At 36.0% G+C, this 23,331-nt stretch overlaps 1 protein-coding gene across 1 annotated transcript in view; it reads right to left on the minus strand.

Moving 5' to 3' along the window:
* The window catches only part of CPS1 (carbamoyl-phosphate synthase 1), a 136,497-nt gene that overhangs the window by 21,571 nt on the left and 91,595 nt on the right, over nucleotides 1-23,331 (minus strand). Inside the window, exons 23-30 of the mRNA XM_039249986.1 lie at nucleotides 17,805-17,946; nucleotides 16,454-16,519; nucleotides 15,941-16,004; nucleotides 13,817-13,998; nucleotides 7,173-7,367; nucleotides 6,681-6,748; nucleotides 5,019-5,094; nucleotides 1,577-1,654 (exon numbers count right to left, since the gene is read on the minus strand). Coding sequence (XP_039105917.1) covers nucleotides 1,577-1,654; nucleotides 5,019-5,094; nucleotides 6,681-6,748; nucleotides 7,173-7,367; nucleotides 13,817-13,998; nucleotides 15,941-16,004; nucleotides 16,454-16,519; nucleotides 17,805-17,946 — 871 coding nt within the window. The remainder of the gene's footprint in view (nucleotides 1-1,576; nucleotides 1,655-5,018; nucleotides 5,095-6,680; nucleotides 6,749-7,172; nucleotides 7,368-13,816; nucleotides 13,999-15,940; nucleotides 16,005-16,453; nucleotides 16,520-17,804; nucleotides 17,947-23,331) is intronic.

Consider the following 23,331-nt stretch of genomic DNA (forward strand, 5'->3'; position numbering starts at 1 on the left):
CAATACTCCCACTGAGCTCTGAAAAAATCATAATGTAGCTGAAGTACTACGTCCATTTTTGAATGTGACTGTTTAAAAATTATGTGAATAACCTGGAACATTTCCAAAAGAAGGCGTCCAGGCTGATAAGCAATAGTTGATGTCTGAGAGAAGCTTAGGTTAAGAGCATACCCTAGCAAATTGGAACCAAATCAGACCAACAGACCAGCACTACTTTACCAGCACAATATTTGAAAAAAACACAAATGCCCCTATGCCAGTCTTACATTCTCCACGTTGACACTGGTATGATGACATCCCTCTCACATTATACCTGAGTATTAAAATACTTAAAATGTTGAAAGGGAGAAAGATTAACCATATGCTCTACAACTCTGGAGGCCAGAAGGTCAGGAATGAAAAAATTCTAGGGAAACAGACTTCACTTCAAAAGAAGGAATAAACAAGATGTCCATATATATCTATGACATCTTTCAACCCGACAACTTTCTGTGCTCTGTGTAACCAAAGTTATTAAGCAGAAAGCAGGTGACCACTCTCTGATGATGCTTGGAAGAAGATTCTCATCCTTGGGGGTGTGAGGTTAAAATAAATGATTTTGAAGGGTGCTTAAACTCAGAATTGTATGATTTTGCAGTATGAAGTCATAATTACTGTATATGTATGTATATATGTATATGTATATGTATATATGTATATGTATATGTGTATGTATATATGTATAAAACAGCATATGTTGTCTGTGTGTGTGTGTCTGTGTGTGTGTGTAAACAACCCTACTTTGAACTAACTGTTAATCTGGAAGACAAAAAAGCCAAAAATGATTTAACATTTTCAGTATTGTGTTGAAGTATCTACAAAGTAGAAAATGAAGGAAAACTTTTTATTTTTCATTAAAGCAAAAAATATCACATGGACTCCCTAAAACATAACTTCCTATATTTCAAGATAAATCATGAGTGCCTTATTAGTACACCAGGCAATCTAAAAGAACGTGTTCTTCACATCTTCATTTTTCCCTAAAGTTGGAGGCATTCATTGTGCTAGCAATTCAAGATGTGATTTGGTAAACTAATTTTATGTTATTATCCTTATCCACCCCACTCTGTTGAGTTTTGTCTTTATTAATGCAATAAAAAGGTGGAGGCTGGGAAATCAAGAGAGGAGAAAAATGAGGGATTCAATTAGGAACTTCAGAAAGCAAAGTATTGGATGTTTTTATAATACTCATTGAAACATAAAAGGAAACCCACAGACAAAAGAAAATGAGGGAGAAAAATCTATCAAAAAGAATGATGAGTACATGATGATAATTAATTTTGAATATCATCAAAGAGGAATTCTAATAATATAAAACACAAGATATATGATTCCCACGACACATCTCCTAAATTGTCAGTGAATTTGAAGTTTTTTTGGACTGAGCAGCTTGTCCACTATCATTAGAGGCATGTTTTGTAGACATCATGACCTCTAATCTGTTCCAAAATCACTAAGGAAAAACACAAAACAAAACTAAACAAAACAAAACCTGATGGGAAGGCAGGGATCTAGGGTATAGGGATAAAGCACTTACTCTTCCATCTTTGCCAACAGCATCCATTTCTACTTCCCGGGCCCCCTCGATAAACTTTGTCAGCACCACTGGGTGTTCCTGTCATCAAGGAAAACAGAAGGACAAAATCTTTAGCTCTCAGTGGAGATTGAATTTGGCCTTACCCACCCCCCCTCCCCGCCCAGGGAGCTCTGGAACATGAATTGCAACACAGAGTAAGTCCCATCTTGAGGCAAAGGTATATCACTGTCTAGTGTTTTGAGGGTGGTGGTGGGGTGAGGAATCATGCCTCCTTGTTGATGAAGCTCCTATTGTACTGAGGATAGCTACCCAAAGAAGAAGTTTAGCTGGTTAATGTTATCAGCTATCACTACAGTTAGGGACAGGTGCTTCCACAGGTAAAGGGATCTGAGTGGGGGAACAATAGTATCCACCATCCTGGACATTTGAACAAATCTATGAAATAGTCCTTATCATGTTGAGGAAGAATTTTTTTTATGTTTATTTATTTGAGAGAGACAGAGACAGCACAAGTGGGGGAGGGGCAGAGAGAGGGGAAGATAAAAAAAAATCCCAAGCATATGCTGACTCAGGCTCAAACTCATGAACCTTGAGATCATGATCTGTGCCAAAAAACAAGAGTTGGATACTTAACTGACTAAGCCACCCAGACACTGTGGGGAAGAAAATTTCCTAATAAATGTCCATCTTTCTGCAGCAGTATACATTATTGGCCTTCTTAAAACACTTCTTTCCATTTATTTCCATAAAGTACCTTTTCCTGCTTCTTTGTCAGCTCCTTCATGGTTCTTTTGTCTCTGGTCAGCCCTTAAATATGTCTCTGTCTTAGCTATTTCTCTTCCTCTATACTCTCTCCTTCCATTCTCTAAACTCTGACTAAAATGACTTGTTATTTATTTCCAAAACTATATGTACATTTCTATCACTAGCCATGACCTTTATTCTCAATTTAAAATCTGTATAACCCGCTGCTTTTAAAGCATCTCCACTTGGATTCCTCACAGGCACCTTATACAAAAGGTCAAAAATTAAATATATATTTTCCTTCTCTAAAATTCCTTCTTCTCCAGTGTTCCCTATTTTAATAAATGGTACCACCATCCACCCAGCTGTCCAAGGCAGAAGCTCAGGAGTCATCCTTTATCAGATACTCTTTCACCCTCTACCTCCATCTACTCACTAATTGCCTTCAGTGAACATTCTCAATATTTCTAGAATGTATGTACTTCTCTTTATCTTTATTATCATTATTCTGATCCAAGGCACTGTCATCTCTATTCTGAGCTATAGCAACAGCCCCTAACTTTTTTCCATGAATTCAGTATTGCCCCAGAATTCACTCTCCATACTATAGTATGACTAAAATCAGAAATTATGACTAAAATCCAAACTCAGCATAACTGACAAGGTTCTCTTTGCCTGCTCCCTTCCCAATCTATCTGCTCCCCCATCATGTTTGGTGTCCCAGCCCATATACTGAATACTTCAATAATAGTTTCTAGAAACCCCATGCTCTTTCTCAGCTTTGAACCTTTACCTTACTGTACTTTCTTCCTATTCACACCCACAATGTAAATCTTTCACCCAGTTAATTCTAAACCAACCATTTAAAATTAATTTCAAAAGCCTTTTTTTAGGGATGGACCCCAATACGTTTACTCTTCCTCGGTATCTTATATTTTCTTATTGCTGTGCTTACTGTATTTAATTGTAATTACTTGAAGTCTGATGTCTCTAGTAAAGAGAGTCCTCTGTGAGAGAAGACTGTATCTCTCTTTGTATGAATGTAGCCTCTGATACTGAGAACAATGCCATTATACAGCAGGCGGTAAACAGGAATGAATACATAAATAGATGAATGATTGATAGGAGGTGATTTTATTCTAGATTCACTTGACTGAGTATTCCAGATTCTACTGTAGTTTGATGGGAATCCTGTAACCAGAAAGCACTCAGTCAGGACATCTCCATTATAAAACTTTGGTCCAGTGTGGGTTCCATCCATATGCTAGCAGTAAAATATATATATATTAAATATTCTATGAATAGAGGCCCTGTAAGATCCAGTGTTCCAGGCAGGAAAGAGAGGAGACCTGTCTCATCACTCACATGAGACCAGCTGGCTCTAACTTGTTCCTCAAAAAGGAAGTTGGCCTGGACCCTTGCAGGAAATAAGATAGAGAAGAAGACAGTGTCTTGCTCCAGTACACATTAATGAAAACTGGCCCACTGAGACATTCCCTCCTCAGCTATCAACTTTAACACTGATTCAAAATCTATTCGGTTTTCTTTTTTTATGCTCTTTGTCTTTCTCACCCTTGATCCTTAGCTACTTTCTTCACTGCTCCAATGGCCTTGGGGAGCAACCACCATGCAGAAATGAGGTCTGGCTTCATGAGCACGAACAGTCCATGCTCTTCCTTCCTTTTTGAAATGCTTCAGACTTTACTCTTCAGCTCCCTCCAAATTCCACTTGCCAAATATCAAACTCTTTTCTATGAGTTGTGCATGCACTCTCTCTCTCTCTTTCTCTCTCTCTCTCTTTCTTTTTTTAAGAAAACCCAACAAGCTTTTGAAAGCTTTTAAAAAGGAAAACATTACTTTCATCCTTTACAATACAAGGTCGCAGATCAATAACCCTACTGGGTAAAGCTTAAATGAATCACATCGAGGTAGCACCAAGGGAGAAAACAAAAGCTGAGAGCAGTGGATGAAGGTGGTTAAATCATGACAAAATTATAAACATTTTTGTTAACTGGAAAATGGAATGTACCAAAATGGAAAAAAAAAATCAATAGGTGAGCAAAGGAGTTTACTATTAAAATTGCAGGATTGGGGCACCTGGGTAGCTCAGTTGGTTGAGGGTCCGATTCTTGATATCAGCTCAGGTCATGATCTCAAAGTTCGTGGGATAGAGCCCTGTGCTGGCCCTCACGCTGGGATCCTGTTTGGGATTGTCTCTTTCCCCCTCTCTCTGCCCCTTCCCTACTCACTCTCTCAAAATAAATAAATATTTTAAAAATTAAGAAAAACAAAAGTGTAGGGTTGACTAAGGCAAAGTTTCTCCAAGTGTGAGAATTAAAAATCAGGAAAGCCTTCACTGATACATAATGAGCTTGGTCAGGCAGTCCTTGAGGCTGAGAACCCCAGGGATAACTTGACCAGCATCTAACTTATGAGCAGTCATGAATGTTTATCCAGACTCACTCTGGGAGTCTAAAACCACATAAATGTTGTGTTCAAATATGCACTAGTCTCCTTCTTTCACTAACCCTAAGGATCTAAATACAGTTAAATGCATTTGAGTTTTCTAATTTCCATATGTTGGAGACTGCTGGATAGGAAATAAAAGGGAAAACCACTCTAACATATTGTGAAAAGAAAAACATGAAATAAGGTAGCAACTAACAGAAAAAGTCACCAGGAGGAAATCAGACATTACCTGTGAGACTCTAGTGGCCTCCTCTAGGAATTTTTTCATCTCATCCTCAGAGAATACCACATTCATGGCTGACCCACTGGAAAGCAGAGGAGGACAAGTCAGTTTCTTTCATCATTTTGGAAGTAAGGCATGCTGGTCTTGATTGCTTCTCAGAACAGCTCCAGGTGAATTGAGACTACTCCATTTAATCATCAGAGCAATCAACAAGAGTTACCCAAGTTGGGGGTGAGAACTGTGATAAGGTCCAAAGAGAACCACATACTAGAGATGGCAGTAACCCAATGTTTGTCCTTTCTCATTCTGTGTTTTCACTCTGCTGGCTCCAGGAGATTCTTAATCCTTAACAACATTCATCCCAGGATTTAGCTATTCTTAGCCTGTTTCTTCAGAGGTCATTGCCAATGGCTGATCTTATCCACAGGTCTGCTGTCAAAGCAGGTCATTCTGGGGCACCTGGGTGGCTTAGTCGGTTAAGCGTCCGACTTTCGCTTGAGGTCATGATCTCGCGGTTCGTGGGTTCGAGCCCTGCATCGGGCTCTGTGCTGGCTGCCAGCTCAGAGCCTGGAGCCTATTTCAGAGTCTGTGTCTCCCTCTCTCTCTGACCCTCCCCTGCTCACGCTGTCTCTCTCTCTCTCTCTCCTAGAAATAAATAAAAATATTTTTTTAAAAAGTAGCATTTTCTTTACCTTTTCTACTCTTACAAATTTTTGCATAGAGTTTTCAATATCTATTTAAGACAGGAAGGCTAAGGCACTAACATTGATAATTCACAGCATAGGCACCTGGAACAAAGAGACAGATTGCAGAGATGACAAAGGAGGCACAATAGTCAGGGCTGCTTTCTGCAGCCCTCCCATAAATGTCTGTGTGTTGTTTAAATTAACTTACATTAATACCTCAAAGAAGAAGTACTATTTCACTGTGATTTACACAAAATGCCATTTAAATAAAAAGGAAAGTTTTCTACCTCATTTCAAATTTTTCATTATTTTAAAGGATCCCATCTCAAATTCCATTTACACTTTCAGATGGTGCATAGCAAATTGTGTTTCTCTTATTATCCTCTGTTCAGTGAAGTAGTTGCTTACATGTGGTAACATTTGAAGAGAGGAAGTGCTAATTCACAACTTCTCCTTTGATGATAGAACTTCGTTTCAACGTTTAATATAAAAGATACTCACTGTCCATGTCCCTCACCATTACAATTCATCCATTAAAAAATGTGCTGTCAAAAATTAAAATGTTCAGACCAGAGACACCATCAGAAGGTGCTGACGACAGTCAGATAAGCCATCGTTTCTGTGTACTAGGAAACAGATATTGGAGACAGATATCCCAGGCTTGTTTAGGTTTGGTTTTGCTTTTTTTTTTTTTTTTTAATTGTTCTCTTCTCTAATGTAAAACTATCCTCCTCTAGTTGGGCAAGGAGATGCCCTAAGTCATGCTTCTAAGATGGAGGACTATAGACTCTCATGGCCACCCTGTGAGGCAAATGCAGTAACCTGAAGGACAGTCCCCAGGTCCTCTGTTTGGCCATGTTGGTTTGGGGATTGTGGGTGGATTTACAAATTGCACACATCAAAGCCAAGTGCTGTTAGCATACAGCATTCAGTTCTGCATCTCCTGATTTTTAAATCATTACTTTGGGGGAAAATATATTACCTCAAAACATAGGAAGGTCTCAGCAAGCAGGGGTAGCCCACAGACTTCGCAAATTCCAGTGCCTCATTCTGATTGATAGAAACGACAATAACAACAAAATGCATGAATGGTTTAAAAGACGCAACAGCTCTGCAGAAAGATATCTTTAGAACAAGTGGTAACACATCTCTTTTTATTCTTTCTCTCAAAAGACACTATTAAAATGCAAATTGGACATTCAAAATATATAAAATTCCTAGTTGCTAATTCTATATATCAAATCCAGTTCAGAAATAGTTTGAAAGTCTTTCATTGTCTGAATCTTAATGAGAATACTCCTACCAATTTGTAACCATCATTTAACCGCAATCATGGAAATATACCAACTTTAAAGTAAAGTCACTAAGCACAGTGCCTTCTCTCTGCCCTGCAGTTAACATCTGCAGTAGTTAACATTCAAGTTACAACTCTTCAAAAGCGAGCATTAAAACAGACACGTGTTTCTCTCCTTACCAAAGTGTTAACAGCTTTCCAGGGTGCCTGAGCCACCTTCAGCTCATCCAACACAGCTGAGAAGATGGAGCGATCCTCTGCCCTGTCGATCTGCAGAGGGCTCGTGCCCATGATTTTGACACCATTCTTGTATAGAGGGACTGCCAGGTTGTTTGGAATCTGACCCCCAACTGATATGATGCAGCCACCACATGCCTGTTAAAGACACCCACAATATCAGACCCTGGAGTAACTTCACGATGAATTACCAACTGCCTTCATTTCCTTAGTGACAATGCTTAACATGTTGTGATATTTTCCTTTCTCCCAACAATGGATATTAAGTTACATCACAAAGAGATAAACAAACTTGGTTCTTACTTTCCAGGTATTTACATCCTTAAATCTATGGAAGAGTTCCAGATAATTACACATGATTACCATATCAGACTTCTACACAACTGCACGTGAATGTGTGACATTTACACTCATGACAATTAGAGAAAGGAAATCAACCAATTAATATTTTCACCATGTACTCTACACTGTAATCAAGTGTTCCTTGGACTACCATGGTAATTTCCTAAATGGACATAGATGTCTCCTTCTAACACTCATTTCTCCTGTTCCCTTCCACCCCAGCTTTTCACATTCAGATTAATTATCCCACAAAACTGCTTCACCAAGTTACTCCTATACTTATTTTCTTCAAAATGTCCCTTTGCCTAAAGGACAAAGTGTAAACTCATCCCCATCGATGGGACAATTAAGACTCTCCAGCTTAACCCCAGGGAAGGGAAGGAAAAATAAAACACAGAGAGGGAGACAAACTGTAAGAGACTCTTAAATACAGAGAACAAACTGAGAATTGATGGGGATGGGGGTTGGAGGGTTAGGGAAAACGGGTGATGGGCATTGAGAGGGGCACTTGTTGAGGTGCTTGAGTGGCTCAGTCAGATAAGAAGGGCACTTGTTGGGATGAGCACGGGGTACTGTATGTAAGTGATGAAATCATGGGATTCTACTCCTGAAGTCAAGGCTATGCTGTATGTTAGTTAACTTGACAATAAATTAAAATAAAATAAAATAAATAAAATAAGATAAAAATAAAACATTAAAAAAAGGCTCTCCAGCTTTATTATTTTTGTTCTTCTCCCTGCCAAGAAGACCTCCTACTCAATGTCCCCAACTATGTGACTGCCCCTCGCAAGCGTTCTGCCCCTCGTAACCTTCCCTGCCTTTGCTCTTTTCTCTTTTTGTCTCCATCCTTATCTAAACTTTACCCAATCTCTCCACTAAAGTCCAGTCTAAATCCTAACTCCCATTTTTATATCCTTTCTCTTTTACTGCCACCTTGGCACATGTGTACGGTACCCAATAACTGATTTTAATTCCCGTTTCCTTACTATTTGCCTAACAAATAGTCTCTGAATCTGTAACCTTAATCTCCTATGAGGAGTTAAAACTTCAAGATTTTTTTCAGTTAAAAGTCCTTTCCCATCTTAGTTCCCCCTGTGAAACTCTGTCCGGGCTTCATGTTTGTAAAATTAGAATAATAATAGCTATTAGCTTCACAAGGTCACTAGAGAAGTTATATAAGATAATAAACATTAAAGGCCTCCCACACTATAAGTGCATAAATAAGACATTGTTATTAATATTACAAAATATTATTATATCTGAATGGCCATTTATCTTGACATAATTTATATTTGCCTTAATAACCTAATGAATATTAGAACTGCTGAAATAATAGATATGTGCCAAATGTATTTTATCATTCTTTGAAATCAGTCTTAAATACTCTTAAAAGGGATAAAGCTAATTTCTCTTTGATGAGAGAAATTATAGTACTGCCTAAGCAAATACCCTGCAATTGAGTGCTTAAGTGCACTGTAAACAGTATGGAAAACAATAAGCCACAGTTCTGCATATTTATAAGTGCACTTAAGCTTCTTTTATCATTTTTATGTTCAATATACATCTTTGCAGAACCTTTAAGAAGATTTATTCTTTGTACTATAATAATATTTTTATTTGCTTATTATTTTTAGTTTATTAGCAGAGTTAATATTTTACAGGCTTAAAAACTAATTCCTCGATTAAATGCATACAAAAGTTTTTTACTTGAAAGATTTCAAAAATAATTTCTAAAATTAAAAAATAGAAGTACCAAGCTATGAGGAAAAATTGGAGTCCATTGCATTAAGTAGGAGCTCAAAGTTGAGGGAAAAGTGTTTAATTAATGAATACACCAATATTTTTCAAAATGCTCTATGAAATTGATTTTTATTTTTCAATAAATTAGCAACTTTCAAAAGAGCAATAAAATAAACTGCTACTATTCATTAAGGATATTACTATATTCCCTGGACCATCTGTTTTGAACTTCACTGTATCCCTCTGAGGTAGTTATTACTCTCCCCATTTTACAGCTCAAGAAACTAATGATCGGCGAGAGTGAAATAACCTGCCCATATTTCTTATCTACCAAACACAAAGCCAACACTAGAGCTCAATTCTTTACATACTGAAAAGCAGCTATGCTTAACTGATAAGCCAAATCTTTGAATCTCAAGCTAACTCTATTTTCTGCCTGGTTTCAAAGATGGTTAATGTTAGAGGATACAAGGAGAGCTATTTCCAAAATATTCTTTTTGAAAAGTGGTAGAAAAACTTTGTAAAATCCTATTCTTATCATTGACTCCAACAGTAAAAATCATCACTGGAAAGGCATACTTCCACAGAATGCGTTAGAGTAATGGTTGAGGGTGTAGTGTACATTTTGCCCATACAGAAAAGGAATTCAGTATAAGAGAACATGTTTGTTGGATGAAGTTAATATAGGACAGTTTTGTGGAAGAATTCCATCTTAAATTGGCCCCCAACTGCAAGCACAGAACTAGCAGGGGCTTAGGGAAATAACTTGGTATCCAACATGGGTAAATTAGCATTAATACCATAACTGATTAAGTCAAAATAGTTTTAAATAACCCACTGAAATAAAATATTCTAAAATTCAGATATTTCACAGATTTCTGAATACTTCAGGCTGAAAATAATTCTGGTAGGGTCCCAAAGTTCCATTGATCTTACCTAGATTTGTTTGTATCTTTTTACTCTGTTTACTTTCCTGTTTTTTTAAACTTGATTATCACTAAGCTAAGCCAACACCACACGAAAATACTTCTGATATAGTATTCAAGTTGCAATAAGTCCACAAATATATTTTTAGTACATTGGTTTGTCCTTATTTTTATAGGCCAATTAAATGCTATGTTATAGGTAGAATGCAAGAGAGAGAATTTATCTAACAGAAATAGCATTTAATTCATGAAAAGATAGGCCTGATTTTTGTAATTTCATGTATTATCTCTAATTTACAAATTTCAGCTCTTAGTACATCTGTCTGAGATTGATCATGCTTTGTTTTAGTAACTCACATTTTAGTAAAAAATTTTGAACACTTTAGGCAGACCTTTAAGATTATATTTAATAACAGTTAAATCAAACACTAGGAGTGAAACTCAGTTCTATTTAGAGTCATGAGTTGCCTAATGGGTTTTGTCTATAATTGATTAATGTCTGTCATTCATTCATTTAACTCAAATTGTCTTACAGAGGTATCATTGTATATGTATCCACATAGTATCAGGTATTAAAAGTAGCACAACTTTCTCATTAATCAGAGTACATTTTTATGGGGTATGATCCAGTAGATTATTCATTGCAAAAGCAAGAAAAATTATTTAAGCAGGACTCAAACTAGAGAGCGATATCATAAGGTGTCCGGTATATTGCCTGACCTTTTTAGACTCAATCCGGTCTTTAATGAACAAATTAAAAAAGAGAAGTGGGTCTTATACGGGGCTGAGGTGTAGAAGAAAATTAATGTTCATTTATATAACTTTTCAGACAATGAGTTTCCAAAGGAAAAAAGAGAATGTGAAGTTTAAACAGGATCTGTGTGATTCTTATTCATTGCTGTAGCCTGTGAAGATTATTACATAATTCATCCCTGGGAAAAAGATTTAATAGTAGATCTAATAAAAGAGAAGAACAGTGTTGCAACTTCTATAAACAATGTAATAATTTTCAACTCATATACCTCAAAAAAGCTTAAGAACATCCTTTCTTTATAAAAAATGTCCTAACCAAAATTGTGAACTCAGAAAAATACCATCTATCAGCCCCACCCTTGTAGATAGCAGACACCAACTTCTGAACTTTCTTGACCTTTCCCCACACTCAACACTAAAATTTTAAAAAAAAATCAAAATGCAGATTTCTTCTCAGGGAGCAGAATCCATGGACACAATCACAAGGAATAAATGACTTAAAGTTTAAAGATTTGTTCTTTATAAAGCATAAAAAAATGTCTGCAGCCAAAAGAATATATCACTGTAACATTTTCTATTAAAAAAATAAGAACAGGTAGGAAGGAAATTTTAGCATGCCTAGAATCCCCTCTCACTCCACCTCTCATTAAGACTTGTTTCCTTTTTTTTCTTTTTTTTTTTTTAAGTAGGCTCCATACACAATATGGGGTTTGACCTCATGACTCCGAGATCAAGCGTGCATGCTCTACAGACTGAACCAGACTGCTTTACTCACAGGACATGTCACTTTTCTGACTCTTCTTTATGCGTTCTTTAGAAATGCTTCCTTGTTACCACGGAAATAGCCTTGGTCCTGAACTAGACCAAGAGACCTGGACCAGGAGACCCATCATTCTTTCTATCATCCTATATAGCTATGTATCCTTGGAAAGCCTATCGCCCTTCTAAAGTGACTCAAATGTGTGCTTTGAATAAGTTTAGATGTGCTTCCAATTCTCTGCACATGTACTACTGAATGTCTCAGTACCTTCAGCATTACGAGGCATCCAAGTTTGGATTATAGCAGTCTCCTGTAGGTTGTGAGGATATATACAACAACCTCATTGAAGGAAACATATAGTACATGTGCGTATGATGTGTGTATACAATAATAAAACATTTCCCATAAGATACTCTAACAAATACATCAGTGGAATATTGTTCTTATATTCTCCAATATGACATTTTTAAAAACATAGTACCACTATAAATGCCAATTAGCTTCAAAGAAGGGCCAATTTATCTTTTACCATCATACTGAATTCAGTTATTATAAAAGGGTCTCATTAATATCCACGTATAACTGTATCAGAAGGCAGTTGTAGAATTTTTTAATCTTTCCTTAAAACATTTCACATGAAAATAATTAATTATGTGTAAAATGTCTGCTGTGATTCCTGTAATCCTTGTTAACATTTTTAAATAATTATATACTTTTTCACATATTTATGCTATGGGACCCAGTTTTATTATAATGTCTTGAAGGGATTTGGTCTTACAGCTCTATCCTGCTGACCCTGGTATTTAAAAGGTACTCAAGAAATATCTGTAGAATGCACTTATTTTGATCCCCACCTAAAATGAATCTTAAGAAATTATCAGAAAAAACATGTCAGAGAGAAAAACAAAAATTGTGTATACTCTAACTAATGGTTCAATTTCATTATATTAAAAGATTACTATACCAGTCCCAAATAGACAGCTATGATGATACATCCATCCTTAGTTTGTCTATTTTTCTTTAATATAATAAAATCATCACATGTTCTGGCACTGAACTTTATTTACACTTTACAATGTGATTTCAACCTCAAATCTTGTTATCTTTACAGCACCTGCATGTAGCACATATTTACTCTTATCTGGTTCATTAACAACACCAAAAAATATGAAATGTAGAATTTAAGAAATTGGCACAAGTCAGTGAATTATCAAGTCAAAACTTGAATTTTAGCAGTATGGCCTTAGCTCGGTATTTTTTTAAGTGACCATATGATATACATAGGGATGATTCTACATAGTATTTAATTAACTATAGTGACATAAAAAAGCACAATCACTGGACATCACTCTGAAATCTTCCAACAGTTATATTTTAACTGTAAAATAATTTAATTAACTTGTTCTATAGACTTATAGTAACCTGCAGTCATAGGAATTCACAGTGAAAATAGTCTCAGTAATATTGGAGTGATCGTAGAAGAGGAACTGTCAGAGAAAGCTATAAAAGTACAGAAATCATTCAGAATGAACGCATCCATCTTAAATTGAATACTAATGGTTTCATCTGATGGCACAAAGAATTAACTGGTCCTTTATGAACAACTGACTTCTCTCCTCTGGAGACCGTTCCTTATTGAACCACAACAACACATGAACTAAAGAAAGTCTGCTTATTGTATGTCTAAATGACCAATTAAACCCTTCTGCAAAATATTTTGGAGGGTTGTCTTGTACTAGTTAATACATGTCTGGCACATGTTATCAAGAAGAGTTTTCAATCTAGTTGGAATGCTTAGAAAGAAAAAAAATAATCACTCTGTGCCAGAGCCTCAAGACTCTAAGGCTGAGATAATTTTTTTTAGAGTTTCACTACAAAATTAGTCAGTGGAAGACACTGGCAGCTCATTTCTCCTAATTGGAGATTATAACATAAATCTACATATATGTGTGTGTGTGTGTGTGTGTGTATATACACATCTATAAAGTATGCACTGCATATATTTTTCTTCCTTTTTTTCTTTCCTTTCTCTCTCTCTCTTTCTTTCTACTTCTTCCTCCTTTTACCTCCTGATGGTAGATGTCTAGGATCCTCTCCAAAGATAACTCTTCAAAGTACAGTTTGTCACACTCATCAAAGTCTGTGCTCACGGTCTCAGGGTTACAATTCACCACTACTGTCTTCTTGCCAAGTTGACGCAGTGTGCGGATGCTGGAGACAGCACACCAATCAAATTCCACACTGCTGCCTGCAGAGATGGTGAGATTGGGAAAAGAGGTAAGAGAAACATGAAGTTACAACACAAAGAGCAGAGAACGATATTGCCAGTCAGCCCAAGCCAAGGAAGCTAATGCCCTTTTGATGAGATTTTTAAAATTCCAAAATGTAAATTTCAGATGCATTATGCACACTACGTTAATAGTAGGAAAAACAGGGGCTAATTAAAGAACAATGACATGTTGGCTTGTTTTATATGCTAAGCTCTGCATTAGGTAATCTCTGCATTTGAAACATTCAGAACCTCAAAGTTAATGGGAGATAATTGTAATGATTAAAAAACTCCTTTTGAGGCACCTGGGTGGCTCAGTTGGTTGAGTGTCCAACTCGTGGTTCTAACCCAGGTCATGATCTCATAGTTCATAGGTCTGAGCTCCATGTTGCACTATCAGTACAGAGCCTGCTTGGGATTCTCTCTTTCCCTCTCTGCCCCTACCCTCCCACCCAAACGCCCCCCTCCCTCCCGCCATTCATGTGCTCGCTCGCTCTCTGTCTCTTAACAAAAAGAACTTTAGGGGAAAAAACCCCCAGTTACAGAAAATAATTCAAAGTGAACAAACTGACCTCAGTACACAAAAATATTTAAGCTGGTGATCAGAATACCTGAGCTCTTGTTTTAGTTATTCCACTTACTCTGCCATCTGAGGTCTAAGCCAAATGATCCCTGAAGTGCCCTGTAGTTCTGACATATCTTGATTGACTGGAAAATCCTGTACTTTCCAAGCATATCCTTTGAGCTTGGTAAGGCCACCCCATGCAGACTGAGTGACCTTCTAGAAAGTAATTCCAAGTACAATAATGGCCTAAATACTTCAAAATATCACCTCTACTGGGATGCCATAGAACTGAAAGTTCTGGGATTTGTACTAATCCTTTGCATAAGGATTCTGTCTCCTAAAAACTTTTATCAGACCAGTAAATTATCCAATATATCCAAATATAGTAGCATGCTAATTTTCACTAAGTAGACACTTGATTATCAGTTCAGCTAGTCTGCCCTAGGTCCTAAGGTAATGCAGAATTGTCAAATAAATTAGGTAAAATTTGAATAGGAAGGATGAAAGAAGAGAAGAGTACATTCTGTTGGAGGTGTTCAGGTCATTTAGCCATAAGAAACTAAGGTAGTAAAGGAATAAACACTTTTGACCTACTTCAAGATTTGGCCAGAATTTGCTAAAGTAGCATATCCAGAAGCACTTAGTTACTTATAAAAACTAAAATAAACTATGTTTACAGTAATAAAATAAGACAACATACATTTTAAATGATACATTTCATCATTTCCATACTAGAATAATTTGCTTGACTAAATGTTAAACACACTTGTTGAGAAATACCATTGTTTATTTAAATATATACTTCGTAACTGTAAATTATTATTATATCATTATTAAATGTCTAATTTTAAGATTTGGGCAAGATGTATCATTTCTGGTGTGAATATTTTAATTAGATTATATGATGCTCTGCCTATGCACCAATGAGAAAAGCTCTTGGCATTTGATATCAACAGACGTCATCTACAAATGTAATTTCTGGTTGATGTATGAAGTTCTCGAGCAAATATAGGTCTTTGTGTAAAATATGCCATATGAGAAAAAGTCAAAGTGTAATTCAGTCCCCAACCCCAGTGAAAGGCTCAATTTAGTTCATGAAGATAAAAACATAAAAGGATGATATGATGAAAAGGGAGAAGGAATTATAGTTGAGACCTGCATTTGAATACTGCTTCTACCACTTAATAGCTATATAAACTTCGGCTTTATCTGTCTGAACCTTCAGTTTCTTAAATTGCAAAATGTTTATCGTAACAGTATCTATTTTACATGGTTCTTGGAATAATAGGATTAACATGTGTGAAATGTACTATATAAACTGTAAAGTCCTATGTAAATATAAGTTTATCACTTTACCAATGTGATATGGACCACAGCCTAACACCATCATTCCATGGTCATCAAAATTGATATCATGCTCCTGTGGAAAAATAAAGACAGAAATTATTATGTGTTATTCTTCAATCTAATTAAACTCTTTGTCCTGTCACTGAGTGTATCTTTTTCATCCTTTCTCTTATTGACATGTATACTCTATTAGTGTCTGGGAACCCATAAGTATAAAGTATAAGCTCTACTTATTCACAAAAAAATAACTTCAATATATTTTAATTAAACATCTATGAGAACACACCACCACTGTATGTTCAGGTAACCATTATTCTTATTATAGTTTTATTTGTTTTATTTCACCATCTTAAGGCAGTTCTGAAAAGTCAGTATAGAAATACATTGACACATCTGACCTACATAATGTCATGTTTATCACCAGGATTTCTAGATAAACAAAAACACAAAAATGTGTATTCCCCCATGTTGACCATTTACTAAATCTAGAGCTTTCTGCATACAGCAATTTAGAGTTCCTACCTGACCATTGTAGGTAACATAGAGGTAGTTTGTTACTGATGGGTATTCTGCAGCCAGTGTATCAATCTGCAAGGAAATATAAATAAGTAAGTAAATAAATAAGTAGGGATTTTATTCCCTTTGTTATATTTTTTCAAGAATAAAACAATTTGTGCTGCATTCATATTCCTTTAAGACCTCTTACTGTCAAATATAAAAACAATAAAAAGGTAAGTACAATTCAATTACTTACAAATTCTGAAAATAGATGGGGTGGAGGAACAATGATATAATCTAGTTATCACTTGGGCAATAAATGCCAATACACACCCCAGAGCATCATTGATTCGTTATAGTAGCACTTCTCACATACATAACACAATGGTCATATAGTCAACTGGTTACTAGGAAGATTTACCCAGACAGCTATCTAAAGCAGCTCAAATCAGAGCAAAATGACCTATATGTAAGAATGTCTTCTTGGTTTGCAAATTAATGCATAGAATTTAAGTTACCAGTGGCACTGAGCAATGGAATGACATAAATACCATAAAGCATGGGGAAGAGGGGATGGGGACAAGGTCTCATTGAACATATTTGGAAAAAGTAAATCAATTCAGCTCTCAAAGGCCAGGAGCTTAGCTTAGTGAGCAAGAATTCAGGGCCAACAGGGCACGCTAGTGTAAGGCAGGTGAGAAGGAAGAAAGATAATTGCTGAATAGAAAATATTCAGCATCAAGACTGAGACCAAAGGCATGTGCTCCCCCGAGTACATGGAGAAAAGTCAATGATTTTAAAGGACAAAAACCAGCTGGTGGTACTTTAAGGCAAGGCATCCTTCTACTAAAGTCCAAAAAAATCACAATGGTACACCTATGAAAGTTCTTGTGTGATTGTCATGAATACTAGATGAGCTCATTATGCCCAACCCTATCACAATGAATACTAAATGAACCATAATGATGGGGCACTTAAAATAAAGTATTACCCTGTAAAAAGTTAGTGCCAAAAGAGATAACTATTCTTTTTAAGAGGTCAGCCACCATGCTAGGGTATTTCAAGTCCTTCTATTTCACTAAGGATTTATCTTATTGCAGATATATCTGCACATGGGTCAAAAAGTAAAGGAAAGGTCATTTTGATTTTTTTTTCATTTAGGCAGAGAAAACCATGTACTCACTCTAACACTTATGTCCCAGTGCCCCTTCAACCTTTCCCTTTTAAGTTTAAATCAAACCTGTGCTGAAGAAAGTTGGTGGCATCATGGGCATCAACTGGACACGTAGAATCACTTTTGAATTCCACCCCTCTTTATCCTGGTAATGGCTCTATGCGTTGGTGCCCACATTTCACCTTGTGAGGAAATGTTTACCTGTTTAACCCAAGGGTGGATATTTTTCTTTAGCCTCAGCTCCCTTGTCTGGGCCTCAGTCAGCCCAAGGCATTTTGAAATCTGCTTGTCTGAGAACCCGATCTCTTTTGCCTTTTTCAGGGTTTCTTCTGTAATGGACTCACTAGGAGTTAATGAAAAAGAGAGATTCAAGTTTAGAACAAACACAGTAAGGACTAGCGAACTGTTTGACTTCAAAAACACCAAAGCCTCCTTATTTTCCATCTTCAAAGTGTTTAGATCTTTTAAACATATACAAGTAAATAACCCACTAAATCTTCTAGCCTCTAGAAATCTAGTATTTTCAATGCTGACCTTTTCAAACATGTGATTTCCTACTTTTACACCCTTGCACACTCTTCTCTTACTTCCAGAAAATGACTTCTGTGTTTCCTGTCTGAATGAATTTCCTCTTTCAAAATAATCACGGACCCTCTTCTGACTAAATTCAAGAGGCTTTTCTCAAGTTTCATCTCCTCAACCTGTCAGCAAATGTCCTGCTTAATGTTTCATTCTTTAAAGATGTCTTCCTCTGGCTTGAGTAAGTTGCTTCTCTCCCTACTTTATTATTCACAAAAATGACTCACTGTTTTTTGGGGTTTTTTGTCCCCACCCCAAGTTTCTATATTTTTCTACTTGATTTAACACTAAAGGTCTTCTACCTTCTGTCTCCCTCTAAACTTAACCACTATCATTGGTTCCAGCAGTATAAGTAGTTAATAATTCCCAAATCTGTATCGCCTTCTTTAATCCCTGACTGATGCTCCAGGTCTTTATGTCTAGGATCTTTGAGAATCCACCTCCACCTGGGCATCCCAACAATGCATCAAACTGGGTATCCTTCCCATAAACTGCCTCTCTTTACTAATATCACCTATCTGTCTACGTTGACAAGATAGTTTTCTGGTTTTATGATTATTTCCCGCCCAAGTTAGATTTGTCTCCTTACTTTCCTGATGCTCATTTCCATTGTATAGACCGTATTTGTGTTGTTTCTCTCACTTACAGTGCCTTTGACATTCCTATTACCTACTCAACTGCTCTCCAACTCCCAGCCATTCTTTATAGGTGAACTAAAGCCAAGTTTCATCTATGAAGACTTCTCAGTTTGTTCTCACCCACTCATCTTTTTGGACTCTTCACTGATTCATTTGCTTGGAGCCAGAAGCATAGTTGGAACCATACTGTTTTGCACATCAATATCACCAATATTTTTTATGTTTCTTAGCTTTTATTCACCACCCAGACTTTTTTTTATGCTGGATTTACATTCCATGATGACAGAGAATACATTTGGCTCATTTACCAGATCATTCCCACTGATCAGCAGACTGGCCCCCAGACAGCACTCAATAAATATTTATTGAATAAAGAAGGGAAACTGGACTCCTATAGCTTTTATAAGAGTTATTGTTATTGAAATCATCTTATAACTATACTGGACATCTTATAGCTATACAGGGAAACTGGACTCCCATAGCTTTTATAGGAGTTATAAGTTATTGAAATCATCTTGTAACTATAATTCAAAGTGTACAAAAATGGTTTGTAAAGAACTAAGGTACAGAATAATAAAATACTTCTTTAAAAGTATACCTAAGTAACTTAGTTATGGGTCAGCTATTTCAAGCAACAGTCAATACAATAAAATTCAATTACAACATTTTGATAGTCAATACAATGAAATTAAAATATAATGGTACGTTCCCAAAAGATCTAATAATAAATAAAATATTTTCATTGAAATTCTGCTAATAGTATGTAGCTGAATTAAATCTACTGAATTTTGTTCATTCTATTCTTCAAATTTCTTTAACTAATTCATCCTCTGAGTATAGATTAGAGAAGAGAGAATCAAGCTGGTATATTTAATAGCTATTTCTCTGGCTGTTGAATATCAGTATTAGCTCGAATTTTTGTAGCTATGTCTAGTCCTACTCAATTTGCTTTTTCCTTTGCCCTTAATTTTCCTTCTATATCTCAAGTTAATTAATTATTTCTCCCAATAAATTTAAAGCCTCTCTTTTCTATTCCCATTTTGATTTTTTCATCTTCCTAAGTGTTTGATTAAACACTCTCCCAAGCAACACATTTTCCTGTCAAATTCTTGATTATAATCTGATTATTCTAAGTCACTTACTATGTGTGGCAAGCATTGTGCTTCATGTTCTATGACTATGCTGTCCAATATGGTAGCAACTAGCCACATGTGACTATTTAAATTTAAATGTTAATTAATTTTTAAAATTTTAAATTAACATTTAGAGTCACAGTTGCACTACCCGGATTTCAAGTGTTCAATAGCTATACATGGCTAATGGTGACTGTATTGGATGGTACAGATTATAGGATATTTTATCATCACAAATCTCTACTAGTCATTGCTGCTCATGAAGATACAAACAATATCTGAGACAATGGAATGATAGAGAATAATTCAAAACCTTTTATGAAGAGATAAGCTATGTGGTGCAATGTGAGGTCAGAGTAAAAAGATAACAGCGTCAGTGGATGTGGTTGAGAAATACTATGGCAGTAGAGGGATGAGAACAGAGCCAAAAAGAGAGTTCAGCTTTATATGGATAAAGGAGTTGACAGATAAACTATAGGCAAGAGCAACTGCGTCTGCAATAATTTGAGACCACGACTGGCACAGCAGGTATAGAAAACATATGGAGGATTTGTAGTTAGGAGAAAGTCATGAATGGTGAAGGCAAGGCAACATTCATTGTCATTCTTATGTTAGTGCCTTAACACTTAGTGAACATGTGCTGTGTCTCGGGCTCTGTGCTACCTACTTTAATGATGGAGTGATAAAGTATCAAATCTCTACATTCAGAGAGATCAGGAAATATTAGGAGGCAAACAAATAGCCATAGATGTGTCTGCACGGTGAGAGGTGTCATCGAGAAATGTATAGATGAGAAGGCTGTGGCTTGGAGGGAATGGTCCCAGCCATCACTGGAGAAGTCTACAAAGGCCTTACCTAAGAGATGACTGTCGAGCTCTTGAGGGCTTTTGAGAATACCCAAGTTTCTGGTGTTTATCTTTAGTTATTGCAAAAAAGAAACCATTTTGAGACAAAAGTGAAGAATAACTTGTTTGTTGCTATTTGCTTTGGAAACATATATTTTCACTTTTCTTGCCAAGATTATGTTCCGAAATCAATTGCTCATCTGTTTACGTGCAAGTGTGCATTCAGCCTCAAAGTGGAAGTGCTTGATAAATAAGCTATTTTCTAAATTAGAACTATGCATGATGTTCTTTTTAAATAAATATATTTAATTGTGAGTTTTGCAAAAGATAAATCATATTAATGTTTACCTGCGTGGTGAAAGGCTACACATTTGCTCTGTGATCTGCAATTTTGTTAAAAATTGAGTTAGATGGAGAAATGTTGTACATATCACATTAAGCCAGTATTTACCCTTAGATTTTTCTGGGTGCTTGCTAGTGGCATTTTCCCATAATTGTGAGATGGCAGTAAAAGAAAACTTAAGAATAAAAAGATCTTCAGTAAGACATTTCCTCATTATACCAGTAAATATTTGAAGCAAACCCCATACTATGTTACTATATCAACAACCACACTAACTTAAATGACTAAATCCTAACCCTGAATAGCAAGAGTCCAGACACACTTGGGAAACATGACTTAAAAAGAGGTGTCACACCTGTGATTATGACTATGGACTAGCAAAAATGCAAGTTCTTCAAGTCTAAAGATAACCAGAAGTAGTATATTTATCTTTAGCTCCTTTGGTCATGTTTTTCTATTTTTTCCCCTTGTCTTGAAAGATTTATTTTTATGTCTTCTTATACAGAATATCAGTCAATTCTTCAAAAGTTGCTGTATTACTTTAAATGAAAACTATAAATAATGGTATTAAACAAACAAAAAAAGAAACCATTTAGATTCCTCACATTTCTATTAGGGATGAAATAAATTTGCATTTCTTTTGTCCACATTCAGCAATGCAGTCTTTTTTATTACTGAAATATGCATAATTCCCCGTACTCTTTTCCACCAAAAGAGTCCAAGAGAGCATACAGAGAAATCTCCAGCAAATATGCAGTCTTCCTCTTCCACTCACCATATAAAATTGGACTCTTACCAACAAGTAAATAAAAAGAGAGAAAAAAGCAAAAGGAAGACTGATTGATGGAATTGGCTTTGTGCATAAAAAAGTAAATTAATTCTGTGCTCATCTCTGCTGGCAAAAAAAATAAATAAAAACCCCAAAAAACAACACAGCTATCTGTCACAAGACTGACTCTATCATTACTGCTCCCCATAGAATCCCCACCCCAGAGAGTTTTCATTATTTAAAGGGGATGCCCGAGAAAAGCAACAGCAACACAGAATAATGAATCACAAATGATAGAATTTTGGAATGGGGCTGAAAACTACTTCTCCGTAGGCGCCCCCTCAATTCATACCCAGTGAGATTTCCAAAAACATATAGGAAGCTAAATTTGCAGAATGCATGTTTTAAGCTCAGAAGCTGATTCCCAGAATATTTTCTTGGTTAGCCCAAAACAGCTTTAACTTTTGCTCAATATTCAAACAGCTAGATCAATAGCATGCTATGATGTTTTGAAACTTCTTGAAAATCAGGGTGTATTAAATTGGAATAGCATATGAATATAATCGTGTTCAGCTATCTTCATTTGAATACAAATATTGGGTAGGTATGTCCATATGAAATTCAAAGTGATATATCTTCTATAGTATTTTATTTATAATCTCTCTGGTTATCAATTTCTACTCTTTAGCCATGTTCCTGAAATAGTGCAAAGCACTTCCCAATCCTCACTGAGAAAATACATGTTGATTCTGATCCATCATGGTAATCACAAAGACAATCACACTCTATGCTACCCTAATACTATTGGGTACGCAGAACTCCAAGACAGGAAGCAGTTTGCTTCTCTGTCTATATTTCCCTCATTCACTTTCTCCACTGCTTTTGCATAACACAAAGCTGGCTGGCATGTCATTACATACGGAATAAAATTGACTTTATTCCCTACTTGTTCTGATCCAAAATTTTATTTTGAGTCCCATTATAATAAAATAAAAGAAGAGACAGTTTTAAGACACGATTCATTAGCTTTGGGCCAGTGATTTAGATAAGGTTAAACCTCTTCAGAGTCAAATGCAAGATGAATAATCTTAAGTGAACATAAAGCTCATTTAACAATGTGGAGATTCAGATACACGTGTCTCATCTTTATCTGCCCATATTGGGCTGTCCTCCATTTTGCCTGCTAAAAAGAACTTCCATCAGAGCGAGATTTTTTTTAAAAAATCAAGTTTGATGAAGGCTTATTTCAGTGAGACAGAGCTATAATATTTCTGTTTTTCAAAAGGAAAATAAAAACCTTAATTTGGAACAAACTCAAAATAGAATAATTACTGAAAGAAATATAAATGCTGAATTTGTAATTCAAGACTGTCTTTTGAAGCCTCAATAGGGAATGCTCCATTTATACTACACTGTAAATC

The sequence above is a fragment of the Hyaena hyaena genome, unplaced genomic scaffold, assembly GCF_003009895.1.
Source record: "Hyaena hyaena isolate Hyena2069 unplaced genomic scaffold, ASM300989v1 scaffold_353, whole genome shotgun sequence".
Lineage (NCBI taxonomy): Eukaryota > Metazoa > Chordata > Mammalia > Carnivora > Hyaenidae > Hyaena > Hyaena hyaena.